Raw genomic sequence first — 21,086 nt, 5'->3', positions numbered from 1 at the left:
AATAGGTCCATGGTCGTCACGTGACGTGCGTCACATGACCAAACAGTCTCCAAGTGATTCAGGAAACAGCGGAAAGTTCATCAACTTTTTAAAAGCGTAAAGTTTTCGGAGGCAAGAGTAATAAAATGGTGAAAATGAATCGCTGAGAACTTTAATGCGAGTTTTATCATTTAAACCGGTATACGATCTGCTCGTGTGTCCCACTGGTGTTGTGAGGATGGTTCTACTGGGAGGAGTGGTTCTCTGTCTGTTTCTGGCTGCCTGGTGCGGAGCTGAGGCCAGGCGAAGGAACGTTCTGCTAATCATCGGTAAGTGATCATAAAGATGAACGTATGAATGATAAGGTCATCTTTTAAGTGACCACATTAACACAGCTCATTATTGGTTCAACGCGCCCTTGGATCCTGATGGTATTTACGGTATCCTATGTCCTCTCTCTACTGTTTCTTCCAGCCGACGATGCGGGCTTTGAGACGGAGGTTTACAACAACTCTGCGGTCCGCACGCCGAACCTCCTGGCGCTGTCCCGGCGCGCCCTGACCTTCCAGAACGCCTTCACCTCTGTCAGTAGCTGCTCGCCCAGCCGCGCCGCCATCCTGACCGGCCTGCCCCAGGTGACACACACACACACACACACACACACACACACACACACACACACACTAGTAACTGTTGATTCTTAACCTGTAGCATCAGAATGGAATGTACGGGCTCCACCAAGGAGTCCACCACTTCAACTCCCTGGATGAGGTGCAGAGCCTTCCGTTGCTTCTGCGCCAAGCCAACATCCACACAGGTAACCCGGGCAACCAGGGCATCTCTCATCCCCATCGGCTGGCTGTTAGATCCAACCTGCGCCATCTGTCTCTCTCATCTCCTGTCCAAAGACACATGGGACCCTTTAGAGACCGAACTGTGGAAAGTCTTTCAAACAGACACTCAGTCCATTAATCCCAATTCATCGCTCTGTCTTTCTCTCTCTCCTTCTCCCCCCCCCCCCCCAGGTATCATCGGTAAGAAGCACGTGGGCCCGGGGGAGGTCTACCCCTTCGACTTCGCCTACACCGAGGAGAACAACTCGGTGCTGCAGGTCGGACGCAACATCACACGCATCAAACTGCTGGTCCGGAGGTTCTTCCAGAGCCTGAAGGAGAGGCCAGGAGGAGGAGACGAGAGGCCATTCTTCCTGTATGTGGCCTTCCACGACACCCATCGGTGCGGTCACTCCCAGCCACAGTACGGAGCCTTCTGTGAGAAGTTTGGCAACGGGGAGCCGGGAATGGGGACGATTCCCGACTGGAAGCCGGAGTACTACCGCCCAGACCAAGTGAAGGTTAGAGAGGGAGAGACGGAACCATGAACCAGAGTTTATATTCAAGAGACGGAAGCATAAACCACTGTTTTATGTTTATGATAAGGCAATCTTGAAGAGAATACCTCTGTATGTCATAAATATATAAAGCCCAAACTATATCTAAACAAAATGGCTAATCCAAACAACAGAAGATGAATGCATGAATTACAAGAAGACGCGTGTCTCTCTACATGCTGGTGTCTCTCTCTCTCTCTACCTGCTGGTGTCCCTCTCTCTCTCTACTTGCTGGTGTCTCTCTCTCTACCTGCTGGTGTCCCTCTCTCTCTCTACATGCTGGTGTCTCTCTCTCTACCTGCTGGTGTCCCTCTCTCTACCTGCTGGTGTCTATCTCTCTACCTGCTGGTGTCTCTCTCTCTACCTGCTGGTGTCCCTCTCTCTCTCTACCTGCTGGTGTCTCTCTCTCTCTCTACCTGCTGGTGTCTCTCTTTACCTGCTGGTGTCCCTCTCTCTCTCTACCTGCTGGTGTCCCTCTCTCTCTCTCTCTACCTGCTGGTGTCCCTCTCTCTCTCTCTCTCTACCTGCTGGTGTCCCTCTCTCTCTCTCTACCTGCTGGTGTCCCTCTCTCTCTCTACCTGCTGGTGTCCTTCTCTCTCTCTACCTGCTGGTGTCCCTCTCTACCTGCTGGTGTCTCTCTCTACCTGCTGGTGTCTCTCTCTCTACCTGCTGGTGTCCCTCTCTCTCTACCTGCTGGTGTCCCTCTCTCTCTACCTGCTGGTGTCCCTCTCTCTCTCTACCTGCTGGTGTCCCTCTCTACCTGCTGGTGTCTCTCTCTACCTGCTGGTGTCTCTCTCTACCTGCTGGTGTCTCTCTCTCTACCTGCTGGTGTCTCTATCTCTACCTGCTGGTGTCCCTCCCCCTCTGACCCCAGCTCTGCCTGTGATTGGTCAGGTCCCTCCCTTCGTTCCCGACACTCCGGCCTCCAGAGCCGACCTGGCCGCCCAGTACACCGCTGTCAGCCGGCTGGACCAGGGTACAGGGACTCACCCTCTCACTCTCACTCTCACTCTTGCACACGGTGACTGAGACTAGTGTGGCCGACCCTGAGGCGTCCATCTTGTCCCTCTAGGCGTGGGCCTGGTGCTGGAGGAGCTGCACGCCGCGGGCTACGAGAACGACACGCTGGTGGCCTACAGCTCGGACAACGGCGTGCCCTTCCCCAACGGACGCACCAACCTGTACAGCTCAGGCACCGCCGAGCCCCTGCTGCTCTCCTCCCCGGAGCACCGCGCCCGCTGGGGCCAGGCCAGCCAGGCCTACGTCAGCCTGCTGGGTGAGGGTCTGATGGAAGCTTAGCGTAGCTTCTCCAGCCAGGCCTACGTCAGCCTTCTGGGTGAGGGGTCTGATGGTAGCTTAGCGTAGCTTCTCCAGCCAGGCCTACGTCAGCCTTCTGGGTGAGGGTCTGATGGTAGCTTAGCGTAGCTTCCCCAGACAGGCCTATGTCAGCCTGCTGGTTGGGCTGCTGCTTCTTCGTCTGATGGTAGCTTAGCAACTATCTGGCCTTTTAGATTATAACGCTAACCCTATATTCGATTTATTTTAATAAGTATGGTTAACTCTGTATTAAGTTAACCACGTTGAGTGAATGTCCTGGTCGATTCCGGCTCCAACATTCAGCGTTCCTACATCTCTCCTGCTCGATGGATCCTGATTTATGGTGTGACTCAAGATGCGTTTACAATCAGGTGACGCATCAGCTTAAAGGGGACATCTCATACCACCAGGTGTGAGTGTGATGAGCCATTACAAGCAGGTTTGAAAATGTGCAGCATTGTGACATCACAGGTGGGCGTGTCCATCTATCCGTCACACATCTAGATGCACACGCCCACCTGTGATGTCACAATGCTGCACATTTTGAAAACGGCTTGTAATGGCTAATCACACTCACACCAGGTGGTATGAAATGTCCCCTTTCATGCAATCTCTCAGAGCAAATTCAATTCTAATTCTTACTTCAAACAAACAGGCTGTAAATCAGTCTCCCGCTGGCTGCACGGAGGGCTTCGAGGTTCCAGCAGAGTAGGCAGACAGCGAGACCCAAAGGACAGGAAGCTCTAGTGTTCCTGGAGAATAGAATAGGATCAAATAGAGAACAAAACTGAAGTGGGCCGAGCAGCCACTGGAGGGCGTTACTGCCACGCGTAACAGACAAAGGAAACCAAGAACATGTTGACATAAAAATTGACTAACCTGTTTTCCATAGTCTATATCACTGCTGTCTCACTCCCTCTAACCTTTCCGTCTCACTCCCTCTGACCCTTCCGTCTCACTCCCTCTAACCCTTCCGTCTCACTCCCTTTATCACTGTCGTCTCACTCTATCTCCACAGTCTCCCTATCCCGGCTGTCTCACTCTCTCCTTGTCCCTCCACTGTGTGCAGACCTCACCCCCACCGTCCTGGACTGGTTCTCCCTCCCCTACCCGGAGTACAGCCTCCCCAGCGCGCCCCAGGCCACAGTACAGCTCACCGGCCGCTCGCTGCTGCCCGCCCTGCTCTCGGAGCCGCGCCGCTGGGACACGCTGTACGGCAGCCAGTCGCTGCACGAGGTAAGAGCCTCTAACCGCCTCACAGTGAGCCAGCCTCTAAGCGCCTCACAGTGAGCCAGCCTCTAACCGCCTCACAGTGACCTCAGCCTCTAAGCGCCTCACAGTGAGCCAGCCTCTAAGCGCCTCACAGTGAGCCAGCCTCTAACCGCCTCACAGTGAGCCAGCCTCTAAGCGCCTCACAGTGAGCCAGCCTCTAACCGCCTCACAGTGACCTCAGCCTCTAAGCGCCTCACAGTGAGCCAGCCTCTAAGCGCCTCACAGTGAGCCAGCCTCTAACCGCCTCACAGTGAGCCAGCCTCTAAGCGCCTCACAGTGAGCCAGCCTCTTAGCGCCTCACAGTGAGCCAGCCTCTAAGCGCCTCACAGTGAGCCAGCCTCTAACCGCCTCACAGTGAGCCAGCCTCTAAGCGCCTCACAGTGAGCCAGCCTCTTAGCGCCTCACAGTGAGCCAGCCTCAGCCTCTCCCCCCAGGTGACGATGTTCTACCCCATGCGCTCGGTGCTGCGGGCCCCGTACCGCCTGCTCCACAACCTCCACTACCGGATGCCCTTCCCCATCGACCAGGACTTCTACGTGTCGCCCACCTTCCAGGACCTGCTGAACCGCACCCGGGGGGGGCGGCCCACCCACTGGTTCAAGACCCTGGGGGGCTACTACTACCGGGACCGCTGGGAGCTCTACGACACCAGGTTAATACTAACATGATCCCTAACCCTAGACACAGGTTAATACCAACATGAGCCCTATCCCTAGACACAGGTTAATACCAACATGAGCCCTATCCCTAGACACAGGTTAATACCAACATGAGCCCTATCCCTTGACACAGGTTAATACTAACATGAGCCCTATCCCTAGACACAGGTTAATACTAACATGAGCACTAACCCTAGACACAGGTTAATACTAACATGAGCCCAACCCTAGACACAGGTTAATACTAACATGATCCCTAACCCTAGACACAGGTTAATACTAACATGATCCCTAACCCTAGACACAGGTTAATACTAACATGAGCCCTAACCCTAGACACAGGTTAATACTAACATGAACCCTAACCCTAGACACAGGTTAATACTAACATGAGCCCAACCCTAGACACAGGTTAATACTAACATGAGCCCTATCCCTAGACACAGGTTAATACTAACATGAGCCCAACCCTAGACACAGGTTAATACTAACATGATCCCTAACCCTAGACACAGGTTAATACTAACATGAGCCCAACCCTAGACACAGGTTAATACTAACATGAGCCCTATCCCTTGACACAGGTTAATACCAACATGAGCCCTATCCCTAGACACAGGTTAATACTAACATGAGCACTAACCCTAGACACAGGTTAATACTAATATGAGCGCAACCCTAGACACAGGTTAATACTAACATGATCCCTAACCCTAGACACAGGTTAATACTAACATGATCCCTAACCCTAGACACAGGTTAATACTAACATGAGCCCAACCCTAGACACAGGTTAATACTAACATGAGCCCTATCCCTAGACACCAGGTTAATACTAACATGATCGAACATCATCTACGGCACCAGGTCCTCTTATTTAAATAATAACACTACGCTGTCACGACCCTAGACTGATAGATGGGGTCGGGAGGTCACACAGCAGAAAGGGTTGAAATAACAACCATGAACCAATCCAGAAACAAGAGTTTATATCAACTGTATGAAGTACAGGAACAGAAGAATAACGTAGAGGGAAAAGCCTGAGGGCCAAAACAACAAGAAAGATCTCCCTTACTTCCAAACAAAGAACCCTGCAGTCTAGTCTTAAACAAAAATACAATCCTCACATACACCTCCCTACACAAACCTACACCTCTTTACACAAACCTACACCTCCCTACACAAACCTACACAAACCTACACCTCTTTACACAAACCTACACCTCCCTACAAAAACCTACACCTCTTTACACAAACCTACACCTCTTTACACAAACCTACACCTCCCTACACAAACCTACACCTCTTTACACAAACCTACACCTCCCTACACAAACCTACACCCCCCTGCACAAACCTACACCTTCCTACACCTCTTTACACAAACCTACACCTCTCTACACAAACCTCCCTACACAAACCTACACCTCTTTACACAAACCTACACCTCCCTACACAAACCTACACAAACCTACACCTCTTTACACAAACCTACACCTCCCTACAAAAACCTACACCTCTTTACACAAACCTACACCTCTTTACACAAACCTACACCTCTTTACACAAACCTACACCTCCCTACACAAACCTACACCTCTTTACACAAACCTACACCTCCCTACACAAACCTACACCCCCCTGCACAAACCTACACCTCCCTACACCTCTTTACACAAACCTACACCTCTCTACACAAACCTACACCTCCCTACACAAACCTACACCTCCCTACACAAACCTACACCTCCCTACACAAACCTAAACCTCCCTACACAAACCTACACCTCCCTACACAAACCTACACCTCCTTACACAAACCTACACCTCCCTACACAAACCTACACAAACCTACACCTCCCTACACAAACATACACCTCCCTTCACAAACCTACACCTACCTAAACCTCCCTACACCTACCTAAACCTCCCTACACAAACCTACACCCCCCTACACAAACACAGGAGAAACATACAACAAAATGGCGGCTCACCCTTCCACCCCTTCTAGAACCGTACTCGTGGTGGACAGCAGTCTGGTAGAGAGCGGTGCGAGAGAGGGAAGACTGGGACTGGCATGTTGAAGGAGTTTGACCTGATTGCTGATTGTTACAGGTGGCGGTCATTAGCTGGAACAATGGCCCCAGATCCACCGTGACCCCTCCACCGCCCAGAGGGTGGTGCTATAGCCTGCGCTGTCTGGCTCATCACAGTACCTTATTCTGAGATCCAGCCCAGTGGATCTTGAAGCGATAATAATGCATCAATAAATTATAACACATTAGATTTATATAGTGCTTTTCAAGATTCTCAAAGACGTTTTACAGAGTGAACACAAAATCAAATCATTTAATAGGAAGGTTTATCAGTAAAAAGATTGAAAAAGGAAAAAGGAGAGAGAAGAGAGGAGGTGACGTGGTGAAGGCGGTCTTAAAGAGATGGATAAGAGGCTTAAATGTGTGTGTGCCAAATAAAGAATGTGTGTAATGAAATGGGTTCCCTGTTGTGTCCTCCGTTGCGTGTCCATGGTGTCCCGCAGGGCGGATCCCCACGAGACCCACAACCTGGCCCCCGACCCCGCCCACCGCGGCCTGCTGGCCGGGCTAAGGGCCGACCTGCTGAGGTGGCAGTGGAAGACCGGAGACCCCTGGGTCTGCGGGCCGGACTACGTCCTGGAAGACAAGCTGGAGCCGCACTGCAGACCGCTGTACAATGACCTCTGACCCTCTACAACGACCTCTGACCCTCGACCTCTGACCCTCGACCTCTGACCCTCTACAACGACCTCTGACCCTCGACCTCTGACCCTCTACAACCTCTGACCCTCTACAACGACCTCTGACCCTCGACCTCTGACCCTCTACAACGACCTCTGACCCTCGACCTCTGACCCTCTACAACAACCTCTGACCCTCTACAACGACCACTGACCCTCTACAACGACCTCGACCCTCGACCTCTGACCCTATACAACAACCTCTGACCCTCTACAACGTCCTCTGACCCTCGACCTCTGACCCTCTACAACAACCTCTGACCCTCTACAACGACCACTGACCCTCTACAACGACCTCGACCCTCGACCTCTGACCCTATACAACAACCTCTGACCCTCTACAACGACCACTGACCCTCTACAACGACCTCGACCCTCGACCTCTGACCCTCTACAACGACCTCTGACCCTCTACAACAACCTCAGACCGGCTAATCAGAGGTGACCTGGTCTACAATCATTCGTGTGTGTGTGTGTGTGTGTGTGTGTGTGTGTGTGTGTGTGTGTGTGTGTGTGTGTGTGTGTGTGTGTGTGCCATGGAGTATTATTGCTAATTTTAATGTTTTTTAATAAAGGTGGTGACACCACATTGACGAGGTATGTTGTGTGATTGTTTTTCTGGCTTTAATAGATAAAAAAACAAATGAGGTTGTTCTCTCAGTAAGGGTTTTCCGTCCTCTAATACCTGCGCTATAATCAGTTTAGTTAAGGCAGCGATGCCTCCTGAGAATAATCTTCAGCCGTCCAGACCACAGATGCACAAAGCCAATAAGATTATGAAAGAAATCTCTCGTTTGGAGTTCTTTAAATAAAGGCTCCGACCGCTGTGGACATGAAGCCAACATGGTTCTAATTTTGCTTCTTTTCAGTCCACAGGTGTCTGTGATGTCCGGGGGATTCGGTGCACATGAACGGGTCGGTTGGTAAATCAATTTGGGAATGTTATGCGTCATTTGAATCTGGCTTCATACAAAAAAAAAACCTGTACAATTTCAAACAACCTGTTTTTACGGACCCCGGGAAACACCTCCGTGCGCGTGGACGGTTAAGAGTGCAAAACTACTCTGCCCAATCCTCAACACAATCAAGTGGTTAATTTTGACGCATTTTATCCAGAGGTATTTCACCCTAATATTATGAAGGCACTCGTGACTACGTTGAATATCTCGTAGAGCATGGACTTCATGTGTGTCATGATTGATTAAATTAAATCTATTTTCTCCCTGATTTGATGCCTCCAAAGCGATGAAGAAATGACGTCATAGCTTTGACGTCAACCGCAGCCCCCAAACTCCGATCGATTCGGATCGGTCTTTTGTCCCCCTCTCGCGTAAAGATGAATCCTCCGCCCTTCATCTACATCGATCTGACGACCGTAGCGGGTCACGACGCGTCGCAGCCCCTCACCTATAAAGTTTGGAAACCCCGACAAGAAACACATTCATCCCGGAAAACACGGACCTTCTGCAAAACACCGCAAGAAGATCACATCCACGAAGCTTCGACAGAAACAGCTCCACGGTACCTGCCTAAAGTAGCTGCGTAAAAGCCGTGCGTAATGGAGAAGTCCCTGAAGTTTGCCGTGGTGTGCGTCGGAGTCTCTCTGCTCCTCTCTGTCCAGCCCGTCGAGGCGTGGTACAAGCAGGCCACCGGGCCGAGCTACTACTCGGTGGGCCGTGCCTCGGGTCTGCTCTCCGGGATCAGGAGGTCCCCGTACGTCCGGAGGTCCGAGTCGGAGGAGACGCTGGTGGACAGCGGAGAGACGGCCGGTAACACCGGAGAGCCCGCCGGTAACAGACAGATCTCCATCCTGAAGAGCATGGTAGGTTGTTTAAAACAACATTTTCCATAAAGTTACATTTTGACTATCTAAATATATGTGAAATGTTGTAGAGTGCGCTGTAATCCTGTGTAAGTGTTGAAAACCCGCAAAATGCGTCTACCCGCTCTCCTTTATGCACCCCCTCAACTTAGTAGAAACTCAATACTCTGATATTTTAGTCAAATGGTCTCAATGATATCAAATAAATATTAAATTTTTTGGGATAATACTGAATCTATATATATATATATACATATACAAAATAGATTCAGTGAGTTTCATTGAATATAAATATCTATACAAATATATTAAATTAAATCAGTATTAAACAACAAAGTAAAATAAGAATTTATAATTCATTTGATATCATAAATAATTGTTTTATCAATAGATAATAAATAATGAGAAATAAACAATACATTTTTATTTTACTTTTTTGTATAATACTGAATCTATTTAATACTTAATCTGAGTATATATATGTACTATATCTGATATATGTATATATGTATATATATATATATATATATATATATATATATATATATATATATATATATATATTGTTTTTAAACCTTTTGTACTATTTTTTAATATGTATATTTTCTCTCTAAGGCTATATGTGTGAAGGACATCACCCCGAACCTGAAGACGTGCGAGCTGCTCCGGGATGGAACCGGAACCTTCCAGTGCAAAGCAGAAGTCTTCCTGACCCTCGACTCTCTGGACTGTTTGTCTGCTTGAGCGCCGACCGGATCCGCGACCGCACTACTTCCGCCCGGGTCCGTCCGCCGCCCACCGGAGGAGGGGCGGCGGGCGGGAACATCCTGTTCATAATGGACCTCTGTAGACTCTGAATGTTCTATATCTCACAAAAAAAAAGTCAGTTTTGCTTTTTCTGCATAAAAACAAATGTTGAAGAACCAAGTGGGAATGTGCGAGTTGTGTTCTGTTGATGTACACTGCGATGTCCCGCCCACATGTACCCACGCTGCCAAATGTATTAACTGGTCAGAATGTTTACTGTAGAGCAGAATCTCTCAAAGTACTTTGATTTATTTTATCTATTAAAATGTACAATTACTGTAAAGACCTATTTGTGTTTACATTAGTCAAGAATACGGAACAACAACTAGCACTGTGAAATTACCTCGGCATTGAGTCTTATACAATGCTGCCTTTTAAATAATAATCGGAGACATTTGTATTTAGCTACTTAAGAAAATGCTTTGCTGCACATTTAGATAAAGATAATGTTGCCTCATAGACCAGATTTAAAAGAAAGCAGTATCTTTAAAATATAAAGTGATAAAGCAAAAAGCACAAAAGAAAGTTACACCAAAAGCGTTGTGTAAATTTGTTTTTCAATTGAACTACAGTGAAGTGCGATGAGTAGGCATATCTAAATAATTTCATATATGCATTATACACATATATGCATATATATATATATATATATATGCATGATATAATTTAATAATTTAATTAATAATAATTTTGACCTTATTATTTTGCATCAATCACAACAAATGATTTCTTTTCATAAAAAAGAATCCATGTAGAAAATAAGAGGTCAAACCTCTGGAAGACACGACACACACACACACACACACACACACACACACACACACACACACACACACACACACACAAACACACAGATTGGTTAGAACCAGAGGAGGCCGTTCCCTGTGTTCAGGGCGTTCCTGACGCCGGAGCCATGGCCTCTGAGTTGGCACGTCAACGGAACATCAGAGGAACTCTAGGAACGTTGAGGCACACTCACAGCCTGCCTCTGAATCCATGGATTCAGGAATGTAATGAGGAGAGGCTCCTGATGACCCCAGGAGGAGGGGCCCCATCAACCTGAACGTCACAGCTAGCGTCACCGCTAATGTCAGGGCTAACGTCAGCGCTAACGTCAGCGCTAACGTCAACGCTAACGTTACAGCTAGCGTCACTGCTAACGTCAGCGCTAACGTTAACGCTAGCGTCACCGCTGCCTGAACGTCGTAAAAAGTAGTCCTATTCGGAGGGAAAAAACACCCAATCTGGCAACACTGCCTGCACGTCCTCCGCGCTCTAACCTCAGCATAACCTTAAATCCATGAGACCAACTGAAAACGAAGCCGATATTGAACTTAAAATGTGATTCTGAAAAAAGTATAAAAGGTAATCGAAATTTGTTTTTCAGATTATTGAAGAATGAAGATACAAGTATATTGATTTGTTGAATGGTTTGAACGAAGGTTAACGTTGAAAATTGACTAAATTACGATGTCTGAATTATCTGAAGTTTTCTTCTCTCTAAAGAGAGAAGAAAAAGCGTGATAGCTTTAAAAGCTTAAAGAGTTGAAAAACACAGAGGGATAGGCATCATGTAGTTAAAGATCTGGACGTTTTGATAGTTGAATGGTTTCTGTAGCTGAAAGTAATCAGGAGCAGTTAACTGCATAAAAAACAGGCAAACGGAATAAAGAAAACTTACGAAGAACAGTAGATGTGCTTGCAGTAGCAAACACACTAATGACGCCTTAATGGTTTTTAATATTTCCATGCAATGTAAATTAAACTATTAAACGGGTAAAGGATAATCCAGGCAGCGTCATTCTTGAGATATTACAGTGATTAGCGATAGCAGATTTTCAGAAAAGGCTTGTAACGGCTCATCAGACCTGGTGAGACCTTTAAGAGAATGGAAATTAATGCTGGTGTTGTCCTTCCTAATGAGCCAATTAACCATCAGTAGGAATCCTTCTCCCTCCCTCCTCATCTCAGCAGATCCATATCACCCCCTCATCATGTATCCTCTGCAGTCAATCTCCTCATCAGTGAACATAAACTGGTTTCAGACCAGTCCCTCCCAGTGGACTCCCACTCTCCTGTGTTTCGCGAGTTAGTGGGCAAATCAAAGTAGGACTTCCATTTGATCAAAAAAGCAAAAGAAAACGGTCTGACCGTAAAACGACGGATAATTACAGGTGTGTAATTAACTCCAGGTGTGTAAGTAACTCCATGTGTTATTAACTCCAGGTGTCTAATTAACTCTGACCAGTCCGAGTGGAGCAAGATTAAAGCCAACCCACAGAAACCCAATGGATCCACTTCCTGGATCGTGTCTAGTGATTCCGGAAGCCAACGATGAACTCATGAAACATTCATGATCATAACTTCCTGCCTGTCTTCAGTAATCCTTTCACTCTCCCTCAACAGTGGCTGGCGTTTCATAACTCCGTCCGTTGTGTTTCGACAGGTCTTACGCTTCAGTCTACAGATGATCACTTATTGTTGCATGATTTATATTGTACTGTTTCTATAATAGTGTCATTCAGCACAGTCCGTAATGGGACAGAGTGAACTCTGAAATACACCATTCTCTGTGAAGATAAAGTTCTACAAACTTAAGTTAAAAGAGGGTCATTTAGCATATTAATTCAAAGCCAGTTACAGTGAACCATAACGAGATACATCTCGTTATAATTAGCGGAGTGTGACTGAGAGGAACCATGGTCTAAAACACTCTTTAAACCAGTTTATGTTCAATGGATTTCACTGTAAAACATGAAGGGTGACCAAATGAATCCATGCTTCAGAACGCTAAACCTTTAAGAGGCTGAGTGACAGCGGTCTGTCAACAGTTCACTCTCACTATGGGGGTGTGATACATCACTCTCTCACCCTGGGTGTGTGTTACATCACTCTCTCACCCTGGGTGTGTGTTACATCACTCTCTCACCCTGGGTGTGTGTTACATCACCCTCTCACCCTGGGCGTGTGTTACATCACTCTCTCACCCTGGTTGTGTGTTACATCACTCTCTCACCCTGGGTGTGTGTTACATCACTCTCTCACCCTGGGTGTGTGTTACATCACCCTCTCACCCTGGTTGTGTGTTAATCACTCTCACCCTGGGTGTGTGATACATCACTCTCTCACCCTGGGTGTGTGTTAATCACTCTCACCCTGGGTGTGTGATACATCACTCTCTCACCCTGGTTGTGTGTTAATCACTCTCACCCTGGTTGTGTGTTAATCACTCTCACCCTGGGTGTGTGATACATCACTCTCTCACCCTGGCTGTGTCCCTGAAGAAGGCGTTGTACACTGAGGAGAACAGCTTCAGGCTCTCCTGGAGACGGTTCTAGAGGGACCGACAGACAGGCACGCTTAGAACAAAATGAGAAACATCTGGGAAGACCGAAGGTCAAAGGTCGGTGGAGGATGATTACTGTATGTACTACTACTGCTGTATGTACTTCTACCTCTACTACTACTACTACTGTATGTACTACTACTGCTGTATGTACTACTTCTAATGTACTACCATTTGTCTGATTTATTGCAGACAAACGTCCATAAAAGACATCGTACAATATTTATATATAAAAAAAATACATAAAAATTGCCCAATAGCCTATAGGATATACAGACAATTGCACCAATGGCATCTTAACCTAGAAGTGAATCTATAGCAGCTTTTTAGAGGGCTGACTAGGGCTTCAATTATGTGGTTCTCCGATGTGGTTCTCTTGTCCAGGAGTCCCTCACAGGTTGGAACTCTTGTGTACACTAACAACTGACTGGCAGTGCGCCACCTAGGGACACAAAGCAGCAACCTCATTGCATCATGTATGCTACCTTGAGCCTCTGCTCTACTCTTTTCTTATAGTTCGACCACATTGAGCAGTATATACAGGAGGGATGTGGGTTCTGAACAGGGAGCCTTCACAGAGTCAGAGCACATACAAAACGTCCTTATGAGCATGTTAGCTGGAGAATACATTTTACAGCGCTGTTGGTAGAGGTCTTTTTATTATAGAAGTATGACCTACTACTACTACCCTCCAGCAGGGGCCCTCCTCCACCAGGGGCCACCTCCACCAGGGGGCCTCCTCCATCAGGGGCCCCTCTCCACCAGGGGTCCTCCACCAGGGGCCCCCCTCCAGCAGGGGCCACCTCCACCAGGGGGCCTCCTCCATCAGGGGCCCTCCTCCACCAGCGGCACTCCTCCACCAGGGGCCCTCCACCAGGGGCCCCCCTCCACCAGAGTCCTCCACCAAGGGCCCCCCTCCAGCAGGGGCCACCTCCTCCAGGGGGCCTCCTCTATCAGGGGCCCCTTTCCACCAGGGGCCCCTCTTCACCAGGGGCCCCCCTCCAGCAGGGGCCCCTCTCCACCAGGGGCCCTACCAGGTTAGGGCCCTCCCCTCGCGTCATGTCGTAGCCGCTGAGCGACGCCACGAACAGAACGCCCTGACCCCCAGGAAGCAGGCCAGCCACTTCCTGTCCGCCACCCGCCACCTCGTACAGCATGAACACATGTTATATACACATTACCCTATTACACACTACACACTACACACTATACACTATTAAACATTACACATTACCCTATTACACACTACACACTACACACTATACACTATTAAACATTACACATTACCCTATTACACACTACACACTACACACTATACACTATTAAACATTACACATTACCCTATTACACACTACACACTACACACTATACACTATTAAACATTAAACATTACCCTATTACACACTACACACTACACACTATTAAACATTACACATTACTCTATTACACACTATACACTATTAAACATTACACATTACCCTATTACACACTACACACTATACACTATTAAACATACCACTATACATTACACACTATACACTATTAAACATTACAATATACATTGCACACTATACACTATTAAACATTACACTATACATTACACACTATACACTATTAAACATTACACTATACATTACACACTATACACCATTAAACATTGCACTATACATTATTAAACATGACATTACACATTAAACACAGTGCATATATAGTCAATATTAATGGCACATAGTAGAACGTGAAGCTCCTAATGTTGGAAACATCTGACAAACAGAAAATAAGAACAAATAACAGCATCAGGATCTAAGCTCCACATATTACAATACATTCACTACACACATTACATTCACTACACACATTACCTTAACTACACTCATAACATTACAATCACTACACACATTACATTAACTACACTCTTAACATTACATTCACTACACACATTACATTAACTACCCTCATAAAATTACCTTCACTACACATAACATTACACTCACTACACTCTTACAACACACATCTATAAGCAAAATCTTAAATGAAAAAGCTTGCAGTAATACCTTGATAGCAAGTGTGTGTGTATGTGTATGTGTATAGGTGTGTGTGTAAGTGTGTGTGTGTGTTTATGTGTGTGTGTGTAAGTGTGTGTGTGTGTAAGTGTGTGTTTATGTGTGTGTAAGTGTGTGTTTATGTGTGTGTGTGTATGTGTGTGTGTATAGGTGTGTGTGTGTTTATGTGTGTGTGTGTGTGTGTGTAAGTGTGAGTTTGTGTGTGTGTGTGTGTGTGTGTGTGTGCTTCAGGGCAGCAGTGTAACCACACGGTGCAGTGCGGTGCGCAGGGGGAGCAGAACGTGAGGTCTAACTCTGAGTGGCGTGTCCTTAGCATGTTTCAATCTCCCGCCCGGACAGAGCCATGGCCGCCCATACTGATGCCGTCTGCCGCTCTCAGCACCAATGATTGGGTTTCTATTGGGCAGGTCGGGTATGCCTGAAGTAGGGGACATAGTCGAGGACCACCACACACACACTCACACACACACATACTTCCAAGACAATCACAACACATCAGCAGGAAGATCTTATAAAGGTCAACGCTCTTTAGAAAAAACAAAGACCAGAAAACATTAATTTATTTTCAATCTCACTTCGTCTGACCAGACGCGTCGACTCTCCGTCTCACCGTTCAATCAGGCGGTCCAAACCCAATCACCGTGGAAACGGAGAACAGGGGGTATAAATACACGATACATCTCCACCATACCCCCCCCCCGCCCCCAGTATGAGGACAGCACATCCGGCTCCTGAGGCTAATCACAGAGAAGGAGTCGTCTCCTCCCAGCCAGAGGAGATGGGGGTCAGAGGTCAAAGAGGACGTCTGTATGCAGACCGGGGGGGCGCTAATGGTTTGAGGGGGGTTCACAGTGGAAACCTGAAACCATTCAATAACTGAATGAGGGAGTAATGAGCAGGTGATCAGAGGCTGAGGAGCCTTCAGAGAGCCGCTCCTGGTCTACGCTCGTTGGATTCAGAGTGTTCAACACACACTCTGCTGCTACACCAGCGGCGAACACACACACACACACACAGACTGTGACACACTGGGCAGTGGGCTTCAGTTCACAACCAACACACACACACACGGTGCTTGATTTCCTGATGCGTCTAATGACTGTCTTCACTGCTGCTGCTTTAAACATTATGTCGCCTTGCCTGAACGCACGCACGCACGCACGCACACGCCCACACACGCCCGCACACACACACCCGCACACGGACGCACACACATGTAATAAAGCCTGAGTGAGCGTCCCTCCGATAGAGAGTGACATCCAGGGAGAGGATGGTGATGTTTTAGAGCGGCACAGGGCGGGGGAGTTTTACTGCCCACCTCCTGAATCTTCCACTGCGTCAAACACGGCACGCGTCGTACGACAACGCGTTGTTAGAGCAGAACACAGCCAGGGAATGGCCCTACGAGACTGAGAACAGGACACACAGACCACCGCTACCACAGCATCCGTCTACAGACAGACAGACAGACCACCGCTACCACAGCATCCGTCTACAGACAGACAGACCACCGCTACCACAGCATCCGTCTACAGACAGACAGACAGACCACCGCTACCACAGCATCCGTCTACAGACAGACAGACCACCGCTACCAAGGCATCCGTCTACAGACAGACAGACCACCGCTACCACAGCATCCGTCTACAGACAGACAGACAGACCACCGCTACCACAGCATCCGTCTACAGACAGACAGACAGACCACCGCTACCACAGCATCCGTCTACAGACAGACAGACAGACAGACCACCGCTACCACAGCATCCGTCTACAGACAGACAGACCACCGCTACCACAGCATCCGTCTACAGACAGACAGACAGACAGACCACCGCTACCACAGCATCCGTCTACAGACAGACAGACAGACAGACCACCGCTACCACAGCATCCGTCTACAGACAGACAGACAGACATCCCACCGCTACAACAGCATCCGTCTACAGACAGACAGACAGACCACCGCTACAACAGCATCCGTCTACAGACAGACAGACAGACCACCGCTACCACAGCATCCGTCTACAGACAGACAGACAGACCACCAATAGACCGGCCCAATACAATTTGACGGCTTCAGTAGATCATCCTCTGTATCATCGTTTCCTAAAACAAATCAATAATTCAATATCATGCAGTCAACATTGATTGATGGCGCATTCAGGAAAACCAGTTGACTAAATATCCTAAAGAAGGAAAAGACCCTTCTAATAACCTGGAGGGATCCGCCACCACGCCTCTGAACTACGTGTAGGCGCGCTGCTGCTGCTGTCAACAATAAAGAAAGTTAAGAAAGAAATAAAGAAGTAAAGTGAGCAGGATTAGCAAATCGGTCTGACGCTTTCTGCCAAGTGATGAGTGACATCACTGACGTTAATCTCCTGGTCAGACCCAGAGGGCTCTGTTCGTCTCCAGAACCTGTCCTACTCACCGCACTCATCCTCTCTCATCACGCCCACCACCTGGGGCCCGCGGCGACGCCCCACACACCTGGGGCCGACCAACGCACACACCTGGGGCCCGCGGCGACGCCCCACACACCTGGGGCTGAGAGAGGCAGAGAGTGGCAGGGAGCTCGTACACTAACCCGTAGAGACTAACCCCAACACTAACCCGTAGACTAACCCCAACACTAACCCGTAGAGACTAACCCCAACACTAACCCGTAGAGACTAACCCCAACACTAACCCGTAGAGACTAACCCCAACACTAACCCGTAGACTAACCCCAACACTAACCCGTAGAGACTAACCCCAACACTAACCCGTAGAGACTAACCCCAACACTAACCCGTAGAGACTAACCCCAACACTAACCCGTAGACTAACCCCAACACTAACCCGTAGAGACTAACCCCAACACTAACCCCAACACTAACCCGTAGACTAACCCCAACACTAACCCGTAGACTAACCCCAACACTAATTCGTTGAGACTAACCCCAACACTAACTCGTAGAGACTAACCCCAACACTAACCCCAACACTAACCCCAACACTAACCCGTAGACTAACCCCAACACTAACCCGTAGACTAACCCCAACACTAACCCGTAGAGACTAAACCCAACACTAACCCGTAGAGACTAACCCCAACACTAACCCCAACACTAACCCGTAGACTAACCCCAACACTAACCCGTAGACTAACCCCAACACTAACCCATAGAGACTAACCCCAACACTAACCCGTAGAGACTAACCCCAACACTAACCCCAACACTAACCCGTAGACTAACCCCAACACTAACCTGTAGAGACTAACCCCAACACTAAGCCGTAGAGACTAACCCCAATACTAACCCGTAGACTAACCCCAACACCAACCCGTAGAGACTAACCCCAACACTAACCCGTAGACTAACCCCAACACTAACCCGTAGAGACTAACCCCAAAACCAACCCGTAGACTAACCCCTACACTAACCCGTAGAGACTAACCCCAACACTAACCCGTAGAGACTAACCCCAACACTAACCCGTAGACTAACCCCAACACTAACCCGTAGACTAACCCCATCACTAACCTGTAGAGACTAACCCCAACACTAACCCGTAGAGACTAACCCCAACACTAACCCGTAGAGACTAACCCCAACACAAACCCGTAGAGACTAACCCCAACACTAACCCGTAGACTAACCCCAACACTAACCTGTAGACTAACCCCAACACTAACCCGTAGAGACTAACCCCAACACTAACCCGTAGAGACTAACCCGTAGACTAACCCCAACACCAACCCCAACACTAACCCGTAGAGACTAACCCGTAGACTAACCCCAACACTAACCCGTAGAGACTAACCCGTAGACTAACCCCAACACTAACCCGTAGAGACTAACCCGTAGCGACTAACCCCAACACTAACCTGTAGAGACTAACCCGTAGCGACTAACCCCAACACTAACCTGTAGCGACTAACCCCAACACTTACCCCAACACTAACCCATAGAGACTAACCCGTAGAGACTAACCCGTAGAGATTAACCCGTAGCGACTAACCCCAACACTAACCCCAACACTAACCCGTAGAGACTAACCCGTAGCGTCTAACCCCAACACTTACCCGTAGAGACTAACCCGTAGACTAACCCCAACACTAACCCGTAGACACTAACCCGTAGACTAACCCCAAAACTTACCCGTAGAGACTAACCCGTAGACTAACCCCAACACTAACCCGTAGAGACTAACCCGTAGACTAACCCCAACACTAGCCCTAGAGACGTGGCTTTTCCTTCTGTAGTAAATGTGCAGATTGCTGGGGAAGGTTTTCTTATTGCAGACTTCAGAGCGCGTCTCGTTGGATGACATTAGAGGGAGGGACGAGACAATCAGACCACCCTGCCTAGTGGGGGAGGAACACCGGATACACACACACACACACACACACACACACACCTTGTTAATCTGCCACGCTCCAGCTCCACTCAAAGAAAAACCAGACGGCAGAAACTCTTCTTCTGCAGCATGAATATAAACCCTTAAATAAATAAATATAAACCCTTAGCGTCCATCAAGCAGCAACAGAGACACAGAGACAGGAAGTAAATGTAATTGTCCAGAACACCTCGCCCATTGGCAGAGCAGAAACAATATCCAGCATGCTTTATCAAAGAGTGACTATCTAAATTGTATCTTTAAGTTATATTCAAGAAAATAGTATAAAAAGAATAATATCTATGTTGGAATCAACCGATAAAAGCAAGGAAACGGTTGTATTCAAGAGAACCAACACTGTTTTTTATGTATTTGATATCAGTTTTTCCTTGTAATACAGTGAAATATCTGGTTTAATAGTGTAATTATTTCCTGGCCATAATTGACTCTTACATATTCCATTATTCTAATTAAATAAACACTGAATTCGAACCCTTGCACGGGCCGGACTAAACATTAACATCAAAGAATGGCGTTTTCCAACGGTGCTCGAGTGGCCCGGTGGCTTGGTTCTGACAGGTTCTGACAGGTTCTGACTGGTTCTGACAGGTTCTGACAGGTTCTGACTGGTTCTGACTGGTTCTGACTGGTTCTGACTGGGATCTCCATTCCAACAGGGCTGCCTGCTGGGTGGGGGTCTTTGACGCCATAACAACAAGCACTCCTCCCGTCGCCCTTGTCTTTATATCACAGCCGTACGCAGGGTGATTGATTGGCTGAACAGAGATCTCATATGTTTGTTTCAGCGATCACATCCGGGCTGACGTTCCAGTTTGACATCGGGGGCCATCCCCTCCCTCCCCAACGACTTCAGAGGCTCATTTAGTTCACATTAGTCAGGGTGACACATCTCAACCGTTTCACACATAAGTTCCTGAGTGCCACACGATTTCCTTGATACTAGGAAACAAACGATTGCCAAACCAGTGTAATGAGTGTGAATCATTGCCCAATTTCCTTAAGACCAAGTCTTATATGAAAGAAATCTGTCCTTTTTCAACCACTAATTTAGTTTGCAGAGCGAATCACGTCAAACTAGAATCCCTGTGGTGCACTTATACTTTAACCTTCATCAACCTTTTTAATTAAATATATATATTTTAATTAAATATAAGGGCCGATACCGATTAATCATAACAAAATCAAGCTTTGGACCTCTAGCCCTACTGCGGGCAAAGTGTCAGACACAAGATTGCCCAGACATTGTGA

General features: G+C 47.8%; 3 protein-coding genes across 7 annotated transcripts in view; 2 read left to right on the top strand and 1 right to left on the bottom strand.

Annotated features, from left to right (window-relative positions):
• The first annotated feature begins 53 nt into the window (after positions 1–53).
• sgsh (N-sulfoglucosamine sulfohydrolase (sulfamidase)) lies at positions 54–7,991 on the top strand. 5 transcript variants are annotated; one of them, XR_013811584.1, is made up of 9 exons: positions 54–308; positions 454–614; positions 691–796; positions 1,005–1,333; positions 2,264–2,345; positions 2,442–2,645; positions 3,705–3,922; positions 4,393–5,375; positions 5,410–7,285. XR_013811584.1 is itself a non-coding variant. In XM_079729528.1 (9 exons), the coding sequence occupies exons 1-9, from the start codon at positions 155–157 to the stop codon at positions 7,338–7,340; spliced, it is 1,605 nt and encodes a 534-aa protein (XP_079585654.1). In that variant the 5' UTR covers positions 54–154; the 3' UTR covers positions 7,341–7,991. The 5 variants fall into 5 exon arrangements, 4 of the variants coding, with proteins under 4 accessions (XP_079585654.1, XP_079585655.1, XP_079585653.1 ...); XM_079729528.1 differs by having other exon boundaries at positions 3,756–3,922; positions 4,393–4,610; positions 7,157–7,991; XM_079729529.1 differs by having other exon boundaries at positions 4,513–4,610; positions 7,157–7,676.
• Positions 7,702–10,195, top strand: npb (neuropeptide B). The gene is made up of 3 exons (XM_079729531.1): positions 7,702–7,834; positions 8,263–9,215; positions 9,831–10,195. The coding sequence occupies exons 2-3, from the start codon at positions 8,952–8,954 to the stop codon at positions 9,957–9,959; spliced, it is 393 nt and encodes a 130-aa protein (XP_079585657.1). The 5' UTR covers positions 7,702–7,834; positions 8,263–8,951; the 3' UTR covers positions 9,960–10,195.
• Positions 10,196–13,275: 3,080 nt separating this feature from the next.
• Positions 13,276–21,086, bottom strand: part of gnav1 (guanine nucleotide binding protein (G protein) alpha v1) — a gene marked incomplete at both ends in the record, with an annotated part of 16,103 nt that continues 8,292 nt past the window's right edge. The window contains 3 exon segments of the mRNA XM_079730420.1: positions 13,276–13,356; positions 14,403–14,464; positions 14,467–14,513. Coding sequence (XP_079586546.1) covers positions 13,276–13,356; positions 14,403–14,464; positions 14,467–14,513 — 190 coding nt within the window.

The sequence above is a fragment of the Pollachius pollachius genome (genome assembly GCF_949987615.1).
Source record: "Pollachius pollachius genome assembly, chromosome: 2".
Taxonomy (NCBI): domain Eukaryota; kingdom Metazoa; phylum Chordata; class Actinopteri; order Gadiformes; family Gadidae; genus Pollachius; species Pollachius pollachius.
The sequence above is the reverse complement of the archived record's forward strand: the minus strand, read 5'-3'. Positions and strand labels throughout refer to the sequence as shown.